The sequence below is a fragment of the Bufo gargarizans genome, chromosome 1 (genome assembly GCF_014858855.1).
Source record: "Bufo gargarizans isolate SCDJY-AF-19 chromosome 1, ASM1485885v1, whole genome shotgun sequence".
Lineage (NCBI taxonomy): Eukaryota > Metazoa > Chordata > Amphibia > Anura > Bufonidae > Bufo > Bufo gargarizans.
In genome coordinates, this window is record NC_058080.1 from 315,438,113 (window position 1) to 315,456,358 (window position 18,246).

At 44.7% G+C, this 18,246-nt stretch overlaps 1 protein-coding gene across 1 annotated transcript; it reads right to left on the reverse strand.

Annotated features, from left to right (window-relative positions):
• Positions 1-1,860: 1,860 nt before the first annotated feature.
• Positions 1,861-17,860, reverse strand: LSM7 (LSM7 homolog, U6 small nuclear RNA and mRNA degradation associated). The gene is made up of 4 exons (XM_044305554.1): positions 17,788-17,860; positions 14,106-14,196; positions 7,685-7,756; positions 1,861-2,628 (listed from the first exon to the last, which is right to left on the reverse strand). The coding sequence occupies exons 1-4, from the start codon at positions 17,791-17,793 to the stop codon at positions 2,486-2,488; spliced, it is 312 nt and encodes a 103-aa protein (XP_044161489.1). The 5' UTR covers positions 17,794-17,860; the 3' UTR covers positions 1,861-2,485.
• Positions 17,861-18,246: the final 386 nt, after the last annotated feature.

Here is an 18,246-nt window from a genome sequence, read left to right on the forward strand (position 1 = left end):
TGTCTCTTGGACATCATTTCATCTTCGACTTGCTTAACTGTTGACAGTAACAGTATCTTTGACCAGGGGTGCCCAAACTTTTTCATGCCACTATAAATATTCATGAGCATGATCCTTTATTCTGGGCTTGCAGGAGCACATGGCATTATAATAATGTGTGCCTCTTGCTTATTTCTACAGGATCATAGTGGCAGCTTTGTGTCAGTATGACCCTGTGGAGGAAAGATCAAGCAGAGGCACACAGCATTATAAACCATAATAATGCAGAGCATTCCTTCTAGTCTAGAACAGAGGATCACGGTCACACACAGCAGGATTGCTGCAAAGGACTCGCTCGTGTGAAATAGTCAATGAAGTCTGCTCAGCTATGTTCCTGTCAGTTATGTGCCCAATCCTGAACTTCTGTTATTTCCATAGTTGTGCTCATCTTAACAGAGCAGAAGAACAGAAATAAATAGCAGAGATGTGAAAGTGCCCTCCTGTCGGCTTCTTCAACATATAGTCCAATGTAAATATCCACCCCCCTCCAACATACAGTCCCATGTAAATAAACACCCCTTCCAACATGCAGTCCTATGTGAATAACATTCGTCCCCCCTGGATGTCTGGAGTGAATGCATAGCAGACTATTAAACCCAAGTGATAAAGTACAGTCCAATATAGTGCATCTTCCCTGTAATTTATCACGTAGCTATAATAACCTGCTGTGCATGAAGCACAGCCTTCTCTTTAAACAGCTGATCGGTGGGGGTGCCAGGAGTAGCCCCCACCAATCTGATATTGATCACCTGGATAGGTCATCAATATAAATAAAGCGGACAACCCCTTTAAAGAGAAATGCTAAGGTTTGGAGCCTCCATATTTCCTGATGTAACATATGCTACTGAATAGGGATACAATGGCATTTGGCAGCACTAGTTTTATAGTTTCCTCTTTTGTTTGTACAACCCCACACTACTGGCACAGCCATTTTGAATCTTCATCCTCCGAACTACTCTACACAAATGTTTAAAGGGGTTCTCCAGGAATTAATAAAAATGACCCAAAACAGCATTAAGTTTTACTTCAGTAAAAATACATTCCCAAATGCTTTTCATTATTTATAAAATTGTGCGTTTTGTCAAGGGGGTGATTAGGTCTTCAGTGTCTGTAGGAATGGAGCTCCTGAAATGCAGAGGACAGACGGATAGTGGCTAATGAGTAGCAGCACTTGTATGTACTCTGCCACATTCCCACAGTCTGTCTTGGCCATCCTCTCTTTACTTCAGCTGTCTCTTCAAGGGCTGAGGCAACTCTTTAGCTGTGAGATTAGGACAGTTTTTGTGTGTACTAACAGGACAGCAGCCATTTTATTTCCCCTTAGATCGAGCCATTATAACTAATGAAAGGTATTTGGGAATATATTTATAATAAAGGAATAGTTAAGTATTTTCAGTGATTTTATTTATTCCAGGAGAACCCCTTTAATCAGAACACAATGTAGTAACTACCATTTAGGGTCGATTCACACGTCCGCAAAACACAGACACGTGCGTTCCGCATTTTGAGGACCACACATGGCCAGCACTATAATACAAATGCCTTTTCTTGTCCGTGGATGCGGAAAATAGGACATCTTTTGCGGCCCCATTGAAAATGAATCAGTCCGCACTAGTTCCACAAAATTGCAGAAAGGATGTGGACCCATTTTGCGGACGTGTGAATCGACCCTTAAGCAAAACTTTTTTCTTGAAAATGTGAGAGGTGGTCTAATACCTATATAGAATTACGGTAATCGTAATTCCATACTGATTACAGGTATCATGTTACTTGAAAGTACACACATCTTCTGACAGAGTAATGATGCAAGGATACTACAGGTAAAGATTGTCAGATCTCCATATCAAGACATAAATGCAACATAATACAACATAATCAAAGTAGAAAATTAATGAGAATAGTAAAATTCTGGAAAATACTAAACTAATGGTGGTTACCAGCGGCACCTGAAAGACCCTAGACTTGGTCTTATTTTGACACATACAGCACTATAAACTATCAAAAACAACACACTGAGCGGCACCTCCAACAAAGACCTGAATATATGTGGACTGTCAGTATTAGGTCAAAATCTTCTTATATAAGTGAAAAAAATGACAGTCATATGAAATGGGCACAACATTTGCTGCAGTTGATGGGACTTGAGAACCTAACAGTATGTATTTATTTCCAGGGATTAGAAGAGTTATACTTTTAATACACAAAATTGAAGTATTAGACAAAAGGAGTAGAAGAAATAAAAGATGAAATCCCTCATAATAAAACATGACAATTGACCAAAAGAAAAGTATCTCTCTTTTAGAGCAAGTCCTGACTTGCTTAAAATGGTGGTTTCTGACATCACAAAAGAAATTAGATTAATTAAAAAAGAAAGTTCTTCAACTTGAAGTATGGCGCATCCCAATGGAATCTCTGGTTATTCGGCTACTGTAAAAAAAAAAATATATTAACCATCTTGTTGCTGAATGAAAGGGTTTGGAATTGACTCCATTCCATCCTGTGGGCAGATAAGAACCACAGATGTTCCTCTACAAACAACAAGTCCAAGCTGCCGCGTGTCCTCTGTTAACTTGTACTGATCATCTGGATCTGTTGAGGAAAAAACAGAAGGAGATTAAAGTCATTTACTTCCTGATGCTTCTGTGCTCTGTACAGAGATCATCACCGTTCACATCAGTCCCTATCCCCAATGTGAAAGAAGCCAATTAATAGGCATCTGCCAACAGATTGGTACCTATGACACTGGCTGACCTGTTACATGTGTACTTGGCAGCTGTGTTGGTCCCCTGTTCATATGTGCCCAAATTGCCGAGAAAGATGATGTCATAATATATGCAAATGAGCCTCTAGGAGCAACGGGGGCCTTGCCATTACACCTAGAGCACGGGTGTCAAACACAAGGCCTGCGGGCCGAATCCGGCCCGCCAAACCTTGTCATGTGGCCCGCGTAGCCGCCGGCTTCACCTTTTTATTATCATTATCACTTACACCCGATACAGGAGCCGGGAGGATCAGCTGTGAGGGAGGCGGTACTTACATCTACAATCGCTCGCTGAGAGGAGGGAGGAGGCAGGCTGGGAGGATGGGCGCTGGCAGGGCAAGTCATACGTCACGCGCCTGCGCCGCCCACTTTATGAATGAAGCAGGCGGCGTGGGCGCATGTTGTATGACTCACACTGCCAGCGCCTGTCCTCCCGGCCTGCCGTCTGCCTCCTCTCGGCGAGCGCTTGTAGATGTAAGTACCGCCTCCCTCACAGCTGATCCTCCCGGCTCCTGTATCGGGTGTAAGTGATAATGATAATAAAAAGGTTAAGGCTGGTGATTGTGAAACTTGAAAGGGGGGAAAGACCGTATGTGAATGGCTACTGGGCTGGCGCTGCTGAAAGGGGTTAATTATAACTACTGTGGGAGCAAAGGGGGGAATAATTAGCTACACTGAAGAGGGGACTGAAAGGGGTTAATAAATACTGTGAATGGGGGACTGCTGAAAAAGGGGTTAATAACTACTGTGAAGCCCCTTCACAGTAGTTAACCCCTTTCAGCAGTCTTCACAGTATTTATTAAACTCAGCAGTCCCCCTTCAGTGAAGGGGGGACTGCTGGGGTTAATAACTACTGTGAAGGGGGGACTGCTGAAAGGGGTTAATAACTACTGTGAAGGGGGACTGCTGAAAGGGGTTAATAACTACTGTGAAGCCCCTTCACAGTAGTTATTAATCTCTTTCAGCAGTCCCTCCTTAACAGTATTTATTAACCCCTTTCAGTCCCCTCTTCAGTGTAGTTATTTATTCCCTCTTTTGCTCCCACAGTAGTTATAATTAACCCCTTTCAGCAGTCCCAGCAGGGGACTGCTAAAAGGGGTTAATAACTACTAGGGGGGTGACACCATTTTCTACTGCACCGGGTGACACCAGCCCTAGCAACGCCACTGTCAGCGCTCCTTATGCGATTATATACATACGGTAACCATTAACTATTAGAGATACGATTATACAGTGAGTGGACGCATAGTCCTACAGATACAACCGGCCCTTTGAGGGTGACCAAACTGCTGATGCGGCCCCCGATGCATTTGAGTTTGACACCCCTGACCTAGAGCCTCTGCTCTCTCTGCAACTGCCGCACCCTCCACGCATTGATTGACAGGGTCAGGCGGCAAAAACATAACGCCTGCCTGGCCCTGGCCATAAGAACTGGAGCCATGACCCTGGATCTATAGGTAAGTAACGCTGCTATTTTTCTTTTTTTACCATTGCCCATTTTGTATTGAGCCAAAAGACCACTTAAATCCATTTGTCCACTAATTTAAAATTGAAAGCCTGGCCTCAGGATAAGCCATCGCTTTATGATCGGTGGGAGTCCATTACCACTTTTCCCCCTACCTGCAGATCTTTATTTCTCTTTACAATTATTATAATTTTTTTATCCTTTTATTAAAAGGGGTTGACACTTTCTGGTTATTGTTGACCGATGTGTATGTAAGATGATTATATGACACTAATAAAACCTTTGTTCAGTGCTCCAGACAAAGAAAATATCAATGAGCCATTGGCTCCTAAGCTGAAAAATTTAGGAGCCAAATGAAATGTTAAGGCTACTTTCACACTTGCGCTTGATCGGATCCGTTCTGAACGGATCCGATCATATTAATGCAGACGGAGGCTCCGTTCAGTACGGATCCGTCTGCATTAATAACTTAGAAAAAATTCTAAGTGTGAAAGCAGCCTGAGCGGATCCGTTCAGACTTTCAATGTAAAGTCAATGGGGGACGGATCCGCTTGAAGATTGAGCCATAGGGTGACATCTTCAAGCGGATCCGTTCCCATTGACTTACATTGTAAGTCTGAACGGATCCGCTCGCCTCCGCACGGACAGGCGGACAGCTGAACGCTGCGAGCAGCGTTCAGCTGTCCGCCTGTCCGTGCGGAGGCGAGCGGAGCGGAGGCTGAATGCCGCCAGACTGATGCAGTCTGAGCAGATCCGCTCCATTCAGACTGCATCAGGGCTGGACGGAGGCGTTTGGGTCCGCTCGTGAGCTCCTTCAAACGGAGGGTGGAGCAAACGAGCCAGAATCCAGCACTGGGGATCAGGCAAGTATGATCACCAACAAAAGTCCTGCCAGTCTCAGAAATTAGTGTATACAAACTCTTTAAGGAGTTAATTCTTTTAAGGGCATTTTAAACCTATATTCTTCTATATGTGAGACAGAATGGGTTTAAATAAACTATCCCCTCCCCACTGCACTACTTAAAACAGGGATGCTCACCCCTCCAGCTGTTGTAAAACTACAACTTCCACCCTGCCACGATGTAGGCTGATAGCTGTAGGCTATCCAGGCATTATGGGAGTTATAGTTTTGCAACAGCTGGAGGGCCGCAGGTTGGGCACCCCTGACTTAAGAGTCGCCAGCAACCAGTGACCACATCAGCAGGCATCACGTGTTGACGGGACAGCTTTTTTTTTTTTTTTCTTTACACATTTAAAAAATATATAATAGCAGATAGCTCTAGTCTACTTATTATCCTACCTTATAGGGCGGCCCCCACTGATGCCATGGCACTTTTTTTTCCCTCTACAGAACCCCCCGTTCGTCCTCCGTTGGCTCCGTATATTTTGGCGCCTTATATTATGAGGAGACTCTGTTATACTAGGCGGAGACTTGTATTCTCGGTGATACTAGGCGGAGACTTATATTTCTCCTGGGAGTGGTTATCTTCTCCCTGGCTGTGAGCGCATCCAATCAGAGCGCCCTGCTCTTAGCGAGAGAATGAGCTCAAGTTCTTGCGAGAATCGCTCTGGATGTCTACACGCTCAAGTTCTCGCGATTCTTCTTATTATTATGTCAGTGTTATCTAGTACACTCTAGACCTCTAATGGTTACATCAATAAAATGCTATGCGACCCCGTTAGTGCTACACAGGTGAGGACGAGGGATACTGTGGTGTGAAGCCAGCACAGCCGGTGCTCTAACAGGGTTTACCGATCTCTGGCTTCTCCTTGTCATCTCATGAGGACCCAGTCCTATAAAACACACTAATAAATCTGCATCCCTAGTGTTCTCAGCCGCGGACTGTGCGGGAGCTCTGCGAGTCCCTAGTTGACATGTCTCCAGAAGCTCACTTCCACCAGCAGTTCAGCCTCAAACTTGCCAGACTGCAGGAGCCCAAGACGCAGAACCCCAAGCCACGCCCACCCTCTATGCCGGGTAGTGTGAGGGGCGGACCTTCACCCAGCAGACGTCTGCTGGATGAAAGCCTTTTTTTCTTAAAGTGGCAGAGGAGAACCTAGGCACAAATGGCAAAAAGACTACAAAGTCTTGTCGCCTTTTTACAATTCTATGTCACATTGGCGACCATTTTGGTTGCCATCTTGAGCCCTGTTGTTGATATTCTGCACCATTTTCTAGATTTCATATGTACCCTTGTTAGCCATGTCTTTTGGGCTGTCCACACAGAAGTCTTGTCCATAAGATGGCCGCTGATGGAGGGTCATGTGACCAGGCAAAAATCACCTCCATGTAATGTATTCTTCAGTCAAACACAATGGGGGTTATTTACTAACAGAAATATGTATATATTAGTAGTATTTTTGGCACAATCTGCGACTTTTCCCTGCTCACGCCGGATCTACAAAAGTAGGGAGTCTCAGTCAAAATGTTCTATGCCTTTAGGCATAGAAAATGGTCTAAATCTACACCAGCAAATGGGAATTGTCTATATTTAGTAGCGGCAGTGGATCCGCTTAAGAGGCCAGCACCTCTTTATAACTTCAGCGGATCCACTGGCAGCACAGGGCCTTATTAAGACTGAAGTGTAAAATGCCAGCCTAAATAAATGACCCCCACTGTACCTGCACGAAACTCTCAACAGAACAAGTGCACATGGCAGATGCAGTGTATTTGAATAGAGGAGACATCACATGGAGGCGATCTGTCTGGTCACATGACTCTCCATCAACAGCCATGTTAAGGAAAATACTTGTGTGGACAGCACAGAAGACTTGGCAAACAAGGAGGCATGCCTTATAAAATATAGAAAATGGAGCAGAATTTCTACTAATAAGGCTATATTAGTAGTTTCCATATAATCATCTTACAAACACATTAGTCAACAATAAGCAGAAAGTCGCTAATCCCTTTAAGCCCCCTTGGGGACCTTTGACATGTGATTGTCAGATCTCTTGTCCATCACACTACCATGAATTTATATTGCAGGGATTTGCACAGGTTGAGCATTTATTTTCTATGACGGCCAGCGATAGCCAAGTACAGTGCTTGGTTATTTCCAGTAGTCCCACAAAGAATAAATGGAGAAGCAGCACACGTTCCCAACCTGCCATTCCATTCACTCAAGGAAACAGGGCCCCCGCTCTCCTAATTGTTGGGGGTTCCAGTAGTTGGATCCCTACCGATCAGATGCTCATTTCATATACTCTGGATTTGGGATAGGTTAATATTGTGATACAACCCATTTAACTACAATTTGGTTATCCTGAAATATTAAAGAGGATCTGTCATTAGATTACAGGGCAGCAGAGCATACAAATGGCACCATCCACTGAAAGCAGCTCGTGTCACGTCTACAACCCAAGCTATAAACACTTCACGCGACAGCATAGTCAGATGCACTTAAATAGTTAGCGCTTACCTCTCATATACTCTATGGTCCCATCCAATACAAGATTCAACAGAGGATCAAATCCTTTCAAGACTCCACTGGCTGTGAAAGCAAAAATGTATTTGATAAGTTTAAGTATCACAGCAGAGGTGAACAAACCCATGGAACTCTGTGCAAAGTGTATAGAGCCCAAGATCTACGACCAATTACAGCCCAGCTCTGTATATGGGTGTCCGAATATGGCGGTGCAAATTTATTTTTTCAAGAAAAATTATATAAATGTGGTACTGCTGTCATAGTAACTCACAAAATAAAGTTAACATCAGCTTTACCGCAGAGTGAACACTGTAAAAACCAAACACATAAAACAATGGTGGTATTGTGTTTTTCCCACTAATTCCATCACATTTACAGCTTTATTTTCCAGCTTCCCACTATGGTGTCATTACAAAGTGAAACTCGTCCCACAAAAAAACAAAACACAACCGTCCTTCATTTGGTTAGGGTACTGTAACACTAGCGTTTTTGTTTTCTGGTAATGAGTTCCGTCCTAGGGGCTCTATACCGGAAAAGAACTGATCAGTTTTATCCTAATGCGTTCTGAATGGAGAGCAATCTGTTCAGGATGCATGAGTTCAGTCCCCCTTATGTTTTTGGCTGGAGAAAATACCGCAGCATGCTGCAGTTTAAAGTTGTTGTGATACCAAATTTTTTATTTGGTTTCAATACCATAAAAAAAGTATTGCGATACTCTATACCATTCGAAAAAAAAAAAAAAAAAAAAAAGCCACGTGCATTCAGCATTTTAAATGGAGAATCGCACAGTTTTTATTTATTTTTTCTGTTCCGGCGTTCACCGCATCGATTTTTTAAATATTTTAATAGTTTGGACTTTTCTGACGCGGCGATATGTGATGTTTATTTATTGTTTATACCTTTTATATGTGAAATTGGGAAAGGGGGCGATTCATACTAAATATTTTGGTGGGGTTTTTTTTTAACACTTTTTATTTAATAACTATTTCCCCCCCCTTAGGAGCCAGAACCTGGGATTTTTTGTCCATCCCTTGTCCCATTCACCCTGATAGAGCTCTATTATGGTGAATAGGACCTCACACTCTCCCTGCTGCCCTGTGCATAGTGCACACAGCATCAGGGATGTTACCATGGCAGCCAGGGCTTCAGTAGCGTCCTGGCTGCCATGGTAACCAATCGGAGCCCCAGGCTTAGGCCTAGATCACACAATCGTTTGGTTTTTTTTGCAAGTGTACGGGCCGTTTTTTTTGTGTTCCGTATACGGAACCACTCATTTCAATGACTCCGAATTAAAAACGGAATGCGTTCCGTAAGCATTCCGTTTCCGTATTTACGTTCCGTTGAAAGATAGAACATGTCCTATTATTGCCTGCAAATCACGTTCCGTGGCTCCATTCAAGTCAATGGGTCCGCAAATGCATCCGTATGTCTTCCGTATCTGTTCCGTTTTTGCGGAACCATCTATTGAAAATGTTATGCCCAGACCAATTTTTTCTATGCAATTACTGTATATGCCATACTGAAAAACGCAACAGAAAAACAGAACGGAAACACAACGGAACTCAAAAACAGAACAACGGAACCGTGAAAAACGGACCACAAAAAAAAAACTATAAAAGCCATGCGTTCGTGTGAACTAGGCCTTACACTGCTGCGGCTCCGATCAGAAGCTGCCACTGCACCACCAATGAGGGGGAGGGGAGAGGACCCTGTGGCCACTGCCACCAACAATTTAATACTGGGGGGTGGGGGCACCGTGCCACCAATGATAATTACCCCTTAAAACAGGAGGCGGGTACTGGCGGATCAGCGGCAGTTAACCTCTCAGGTGCAGCATCTGAGGGGTTAACTGCTGCTGATCGCAGCTCCCTGTCAGAGGCAGGGTGCCGGAAATGTGATCCTGCTGCCGGCACCCGCCTCCTGTATTATGTACATTATATACAGTGCTCCAGACAAAAAAAAATACCTAGTTTGGCTCCTGAACTAAAAAATTTAGTCACCAAATCAAATTTTTAGTCACCAAATCGAAACCGAATCCAAATTTTGGTATCGTGACAACGCTACGCTGATCAGATCGGCGTAGGGTTGTTTTGATGCCAAAATTTTGATTCGCTTTCGTCACCATAAAAAAGTATTGCGATACTCAATACTGCGCAAAAAAATAAATAAAAAAAATACACCAAAAAAAGCCGCGTACATTTTGCAGTTTTATGAAACATTCGGCCCATAATAGAACAGTCCTATCCTATTTTTTGGGGTGACAAAAAAAATGGCGAATGCTCACCGCATAGGAGATATTTTCTAATAATTTAATCGTTTGGACAGCGCTATGTAATATGTTTATTTATTGTTTATATATTTTATATGTAAAATTGGGAAAGGGGGATTTAAACTTAATATTTTAGGGTACTTTCACACTAGCGTTTTTCTTTTCCGGCATAGAGTTCCGTCACAGGGGCTCTATACCGGAAAATAACTGATCAAGCATATCCCTATGCATTGTGAATAGAGAGTAATCCGTTCAGGATGCATCAGGATGTCTTCAGTTCAGTCATTTTGACTGATCAGGCAAAAGAGAAAACTGCAGCATGCTACGGTTTTATCTCCGGCGAAAAAAACTGAAGATTTGCCTGAATGCCGGATCCAGCATTTTTCCCTCATAGGAATGTATTAGTGCCAGATCTGGCATTTAAAATACCGGAATGCACCCGCACTAAATCCGGACCCATTCACTTTAATGGGGCTGTGCACATGAGCGGCGATTTTACACATCACTTGTGCATTGCGTGAAAATCGCAGCATGCTCTATGTTGTGCGTTTTTCACGCAACACAGGCCCCATAGAAGTTAATGGGGCTGCGTGAAAATCGCAAACAAGTGCGGATGCGGTGCGATTTTCATGCATGGTTGCTAGGTGACAGTCTATTCACTGTATTATTTTCCCTTATAACATAGTTATAAGGGAAAATAATAGCATTCTTTAATACAGAATGCATAGCAGAAGGTCAATATAATAAACATTGGTGGCGCAGTGCAGGGAGCTGCGATCAGCGGCAGTTAACCCCTCAGGTACCGCACCTGAAGGGTTAACTCAACTGCAGCTGATCGCAGCTCCCTGTCACAAAGGTCGGGTGCCGGCTATTTGATTCCGGCACCTGCCTCCTGTATTTGTATTACAGGTCAGTTTTCTTCATTGGTGGCGCAGTGGCCACAGCCCCTCCCCTCCTCCTCTTCTTCTTATTGGCGGAGGCGACGGCAGCAGCACAGGGGGGAGGGAGAGACTCCTTCTCCACTGCGCTGCTGAGAAGAACATCGGCGACAGGGCAGAGAACTATCCTCTCCTGTGCCCCGCCGCTGTATTCAACTGCAGAGCTACTGCAGAGCTGCGGCGGCAGGTCTAGTCGCAAATGGCGACAAGACTAAAAATTCTTGACGCCATTTGTAAATTCTAAGTCGCATTGGCGACCATTTTGGTCGCCATCTGGAGCCCTGCATATAAAGTAGTCTTTAAGTATTAGGCTATACAGAGCGGCTTCCAGAGATGTCCCTGCACTTACTATCATTCCTGGGCGCGGCTCTGTTCGCCCACTGTGCCCCATTACTGTCTCCTCTCCCGCTCCATATGCTAATTACTATCGGAGCAATGGGGAGGAGACATCAGCTTCTCTAGTGGGCGTTCCTTCTCCCTGCGCTGCTGTGGACAGCGCTACAGCAAGGGAGAAGGAACGCCCACTAGAGAAGCTGATGTCTCCTCCCCATTGCTCCGATAGTAATTAGCATATGGAGAAGGACTGCAGGAGACTGTAATGGGGCACAGCGGGTGAACGGAGCGGCGCCCAGGAATAATAGTAAGTGCAGGGACATCTCTGGGCGCCGTTCTGTGTAGGAAAGGTCCCATCATTGGTGGCAGCAGCACAGGGGGGAGGGAGAGACTGCTTCCTTCTCCCCTGTGCTGCTAAGGGAACATGAGCACGCTCAGTATCGAAAAAATGGAAATCCCGGCATCGTATCGATACTGGGACAAGAGTATGGATTGGGTATCGAAATTTCGATACCCGCAACAACCCTACTGCAGTTTTCTCTCCGGCCAAAAATCCTGAACACTTGCCAGAATGCCGGATCCGGCACTGATTTCCATTGAAGTGCATCAGTGCCGGATCAGTCATTAAGTGTTCTAGCAAAATGGTTCCGGTTTTACGGTCTGCGCATGCGCAGACCTTTAAAATAAAATAGAAAATATAAAAAGTTTTTCCGGATGACACTGGAGAGACGGATCTGGTATTTCAATGCATTTGTCAGGCGGATCCGCCTGACAAATGCCATCCGTTTGTGTCCGGATTGCCGGATCCTCTGCCGCAAGTGTGAAAGTATCCTTATGTGAACAGTAAAATAAGAAAGTTACAGCGCTTGGAAGGCAGGGAGTAAGAAAAAAAAAAAAAAAAAAAAAAAAAAGGCTGCTTCAGGAAGGTGTTAATCTGGAGCTGAAACAGCATCATGCTTTTATATTTCTATTCCACAAATGTTCACAACCACACATTTCAGCCACTAGAGGCCAGCCTAACTAGTTTTTGTGGATGTCCATCTTTACGAGACATGTACCATAGTCAGGAATCGAGAAAAAATGGAGGCGTGCTCAAACCCTGTCGCACCGAGCACGGACCATGCATGCCAAGAACCACGGCGTTACGAGAAAAAAAAGAGAGAAAAGGGTCCAGCTCGATTAAAATGTTACCTTTATTTTTCAGTGCAGATAAAAGCCAGTTACAGTCCAGTCTACATGTTTCGGATGAGAGACAATAGCGATCCTTCCTCATGACATACACATACCGAGGAGGGGGTTGGATATATAGTGCCTCCACCTGAAAGCAGGTGGACACACTAACTACAAGCCCCTCTTTTGAATGAAATGGACAACATGTGCTAAAAAGCATGGTTAATTAAAACAAAAGAAAACACACAAATCATGGATCAAAAAATTCAATAATGTAATATCAGGTCGTGTTTCTGATTGAGTCCACTTGGTGTAGTGGACCCCATTTTGAAGATCCAAAAGGACTCACGATTTAAAAGCTTCTTCTTGTAATTACCACCCCTTGATGGTGGCGTAACCCTTTCCAAACCTTGCACTGTTAAACCCTCTGTGTTGCCACCATGCACCACTGAAAAATGCAGGTGCATGGTGGACTCAATCGGAAACACGACCTGATATTACATTATTGAATTTTTTGATCCATGATTTGTGTGTGTTGTTTTGTTTTAATTAACCATGCTTTTTAGCACATGTTGTCCATTTCATTCAAAAGAGGGGCTTGTAGTTAGTGTGTCCACCTGCTTTCAGGTGGAGGCGCTATATATCCAACCCCCTCCTCAGTATGTGTATGTCATGAGGAAGGATCGCTATTGTCCCTGATCCGAAACATGTAGAATGGACTGTAACTGGCTTTTATCTGCACTGAAAAATAAAGGTAACATTTTATTCGAGCTGGACCCTTTTCTCTCTTTTTTTATAGTCGGGAATCGGGTATATGTTTCAGGGGTGTGGAAATAAAAAATAAAAAAACTACTTGTCGAAGGACTAAAGCGGGGGCTCGATCTACTTGTCCTGATACAAAAAATTATTTTAAATCAAAACCATATTTCAATGCACCGCCACGCTTCCTTATGCAGGGAGGTGGGTGGTTGTGTTCCAGTCTTTGTGGTGTGAAATTACTAAGTTTAGTCCTCGTTCACACCAGATGATTCTGTCCAGAATGCACTACATTGCGGCCGGTTCACTATGTTGTGGGGCAGGAGGGGGCGTGACAATCCATTGAAGTGAATGGCACCGTAGCCACAGCCGCAGGCAATCGGATGCACGGGATCGCAAGGCACAATTATGCCTGAGGTCCGGTTAAAATGCTGCTTGCAGCATTTTGTTTGGACTGGACCGCAGGCATAATGTACCTTGCGATCCTGTGCAGCCGATCGCATGGTTATGGTGCCAATCACTTCAACAGACCACTACGCCCTCTCCTGCCCCACAATATAGTTAGTTGGACCGGGAGCCACCTGAACATGGCCACAGCAGCTACCCAATTTGGCTTGGGAGGAGGCAGGAAGATCAGGCTCGGGCAGCAGCTCCCAAGGAGACTGATGCCGCCAGGAATAGGTCTCTTTATGGTATAGTAGACCTGGACCTCCCCAGCCTTCCTAGGTGACAACCAAAGCAACGGTAGGAGCCAGAGATCCTCAGGTACCTTCTATCCGGAGGACAGGAAACCTGAACTGAGGTGTGGTGGGGGTGTGAACCATTTTATCTCTTCAGGTTTCCTGTCCTGGATGTGAGGTCCTAGTCACATGGGTGCCGTCATGGGCGAGGGGAAAAATAACAACGAATTATCTCTGTAAACTGAATAAATAAGATATGCAGACAATACCTTCTCTACCACCTTGGAATTTCACACGAATAGTCTTGTCAATGTATTTGGAGAGGTCAAGGATACTTTCCTTTTTCTTCTTTTCCTTGTCCTTAAAAAACAAACAAAAAAAAACACGATTAAAATAACCATCAGGAAATAATCTCATCAAGATACACTTTGACATTAACTCAAACTAGGTTATAATCCAGAGCTTCAACAAAGGTTCGAACGTACAAAGGATATTTCAGCGATTTATTTAAAAACCCAGTTTTTAAATAAAATGATTACTACGGAAAATCTCTTTAACCACATCAGTGCTGCAATCAAACAAGAACTGGTTGCAGGGTGCCATCTTGTCAGCCCTCTTGTAAATGTCTATTGGGGCATGCTTTTAGTATGTTCTAAGATAAAAACAGAAAGTACAAATTATCCCTAAGGCCTCATGTACACGACAGTATCCGTATTGCGGTCTGCAAACCATGGATCCACAATATGGATAGCTTTTGTGAGATTTCCGCATTTTCCTCTCTCCCATCAATAGAAATGGCTATTCTAAATTCACTATGCAACCCAGAACAGGACATGTTCTATAATTTGCAGAACAGATTTCCGTTTTTCACTGACGTGCTGTCCGCATTTTCAACAGACAGCATACGTACCCATTGATTTAAATGTGTCTGTTCACATTTCAGTAGTTTGTTACTGACAGTGTGTCAGTAAAACAATCACGGAGATATGCACTACTTTGATCCGTGGCGTGGACCAAGCACACCCATAGAAGTGTATGGGTCCGTGAAAAATCACAGACACACCATGGATAGCATCAGTGGTGCGTCCGTTTTTCACTTTAGACTGATAGGAGATTCTTTGGAAATACATTTTCAGCTGAGCAACGTCCGTGAATTACGGATGACACACAGACCAACCACGGATCCTTCACAGATAAGACACGTGCGCTTTTTTCACGGGCGCGTCACTGACACGGAAATGTGGATGAAGCCTGATAGCCATGTGCAGTATTATTATTTTTTTTGAGAACCCATAGAAAGGAATAGGTCTATGTGCGATGCACAAAAAATACAAAGGGTGTGCATGATGCCTGAGTAAGAGCCCGACACTGCCAGGGATCAGACAGCACTAGGCCCTACAAATATATGTAACCCCTTCACCTCCAGGGGTGTACTTATTAACCATTTTTCACTACTGTAGATCACTAGGATTGCACCCAGTAATCCTTTCACTACCTTAGACCACCAAGGATGCACCAATTAACCCCAGCCGAAAGTTGATGTTTAAAGGGGTAGCGGCACTCGTGGGAGCACTGCTTCCTGTGGTCCTTTGCGGGAGCGCAATTACAACACTTTGTCCCACTCACAGTTCAGTGTCTGCACAGGAATCCTTGGTCATGTGACGGATCTGGCAGGGAAGATTGCTGTGTAGCTTCAGCTATAAACAAAGTTGGAGGAAAGGGGGTATTCTCCCCTTCTGAATTTATGGCATATCCACTGCTTGCTTGGATCTTTCCATATACCATAAACTTTAACCCTTTCCCTGCCAAGTACATATTTCCTTGCTTCCAATGGCTCGATCTCAGGCTGTATAGCAGCTAGCAAAACAGCCCAAGTATTTGGCTATTTTCAGATAGGAGTAATACGGGTTCATCAGAACCCACGTTATGGGGTGTATATATCGAGTTCTGATTAAACTCAAAAGGGTCATGCATTTGATCCATAATGTGAGAGCAATAAAGCATCTTCTGCATTCCTGCGCAAGATTTCAGTGCCAGGCATTCACATAGTAAGGCTACATTCACATGACTGTATTCACAGAAAAAATATAGAGCATGTCCTATTGCGCAGAAGAATAGGTATTTTCTACATAGCGCCGGCCCTGTGCGTTACACGGACGGTATCTAAAATTTACAGACCGCAAAACACGGCACGGTCGTGTGAATGTACCCTAAACAGGAGGAGGCGAAGCGGTGCTCCGAGAAGCTATGCGATGCTGGTGAAGATGTGCATGTAGACCTAGGGCTAAATGGCATGTATGAACTCCGCATACGATGAATTTTTATTTCAGTCTGTGTGTTGTGTTTAACTTTCTGCTTGGGTCCCACTTTTTGCCACAAATATGAATTGTATAAAAGGTATCTAACCTACCAAGTGGCATTTTGACAATGTGCCGAGTGCCTGCTTTCAGAAAATATATAGTATTGGGGGTTTAGTAGGATTTTTTTGTATTTACACACATATATACAAAAAAGATGATTATCCTGGCTACCAGACGTGGAAAAAAAAAAGTCCAATAATCCTCAGCAACAAAATGGTTAATGGAGAGGGACACAAGTCCACCCCCTTCTACATTTGAAGGTTAGGGGGAATGTGTTGGCATGGAACTGAAAATTGGACCCCAGTCCTCCCAACAGGTGGAGGTCTGACAGGACCCGCTCCTATTAGGGTACTTTCACACTAGCGTTTTTCTTTTCTGGCACTGAGTTCCGTCACAGGGGCTCTGTACCGGAAAATAACTGATCAGGCATATCCCCATGCATTCTGAATGGAGAGTAATCCGTTCAGGAGGCATCAGGATGTCTTCAGTTCAGTCATTTTGACTGATTAGGCAAAAGAGAAAACCGTAGCATGCTGCGGTTTTATCTCCGGCAAAAAAAACTGAAGACTTGCCGGAATGCCGGATCAGTCCTTCTGGTCTGCACATGCGCAGACCGGTAAAAATGTGAAAAAAGATACAAGACGGATCCGTCTCTCCACATGACAAGCGGAGAGACGGATCCGTTCTAGCAATGTATTTGTGAGACGGATCCGGATGCTTCTCACAAATGCTTTCAGTCACATCCAGATCGGTGGATCCGGCAGGCAGTTCCGACAAGGGAACTGCCTGCCGGATCACACTGCCACAGTGTGAAAGTAGCCTTAGGCACTTATGCCACATCCTTAGGGCTCACTCCCACTCTCATCAGCAGAATGATGGACACCATTAATGAGGTCAGTCGAGAGCCGCTGGCTATGTGTATACTAGAGTAGCAGCACAGATGATGACTGTGCATGCGCTGCCACACTTCCGGGCACCCAGTAGTGCAGCAGTGCATGCCCAAACGACATCTGCGCCAATTGTGGACCCAAAAGTGTAGTGGCTCATGCAGTCAGCCTCTGCACTTGTGCTTCTACTTGGCGCAACAGCGCAGGCAAGAGAGTGTGGGATCAGACAAGATGTCTCCGTGTCAATGGGAGACTCTTGTGCTGTAGGAAGTCTGTAGGACACTAATCCATTCGCTCATCTCTAGAACACAGCCCTAGTCATAAGGGGACATTTCTCAAAACTGGCTTAGTTGCAGTAGGAACCAATCAGATTCCAGCTTTAATTTTTCAGAGCACTTTACAAAATTAAAGCATCAATCTGATTGGCTGCTATGGGCAACTAAGCCAATTCTGCTTAGCACCAGTTTGGGTAAAAGTCCTCCGTTATCACTACACTCTGGCTGCTCTCACCGGCTCGGAGAGGTCAGACTATGTAAACTGCAGGTCTGCTGCATCTCCATGGTCTTTCCATGACACGCTGCCGGCCATGCACCCCGTTCTCACACGTCTGAGGTGCTATTATCAGTGACGCCATGTCTACAGTCCCCTGTAAATGAAACGTTAAACTATCTCCGCGGGGACTTTCCACAGCGTTTAACACTCACCGCCATCTCTCCGCGCCTCTTTCTCCGGTAGACGCTAGAATGGAGTTGTTAGACGGAGGTTTGTGACGTCACTGGTCACATGTACCTTAGTAGTCACATGACCAAATGTGGGAAGTGCTGGCAGATCCTGACTGCAGGAGCCTGTGCTGCAGTCCTGGAGTACATGGGAGCAGAGGGGCAGTATAGGGATTTCTAATATGAGGGTGCAGGTCTGGGGAGGGCATGTAGGGCACTCATGTGCAGTGGGGTTCATGGAATGCAGGCTTATCTGGGTGGTGGAGTGGAATTCGGTGTGATTACAGGGGCTTACAGATCTGGGTGTATTCTGGGGGCCATGAGGGTGCAGATCTGTGTATGGGGGGCTTATGGGGTGTAAATCTGTGAGGAGGGGCAAGTGGTGTATTCTGGGGGCCATGAGGGTGCAGATCTGTAGGGGTGGGGGGCCTATGGGGTGTAAAT

Excerpts from the sequence above, each read along its gene's own strand:
- LSM7 (XM_044305554.1), bottom strand. Across the intron at positions 7,757-14,105 it reads ATTCCAAGGTGGTAGAGAAG|CCAGTGGAGTCTTGAAAGGA; the intron begins GTATTGTCTGCA and ends TTGCTTTCACAG. Across the intron at positions 2,629-7,684 it reads GACCATAGAGTATATGAGAG|ATCCAGATGATCAGTACAAG; the intron begins GTAAGCGCTAAC and ends TTTCCTCAACAG.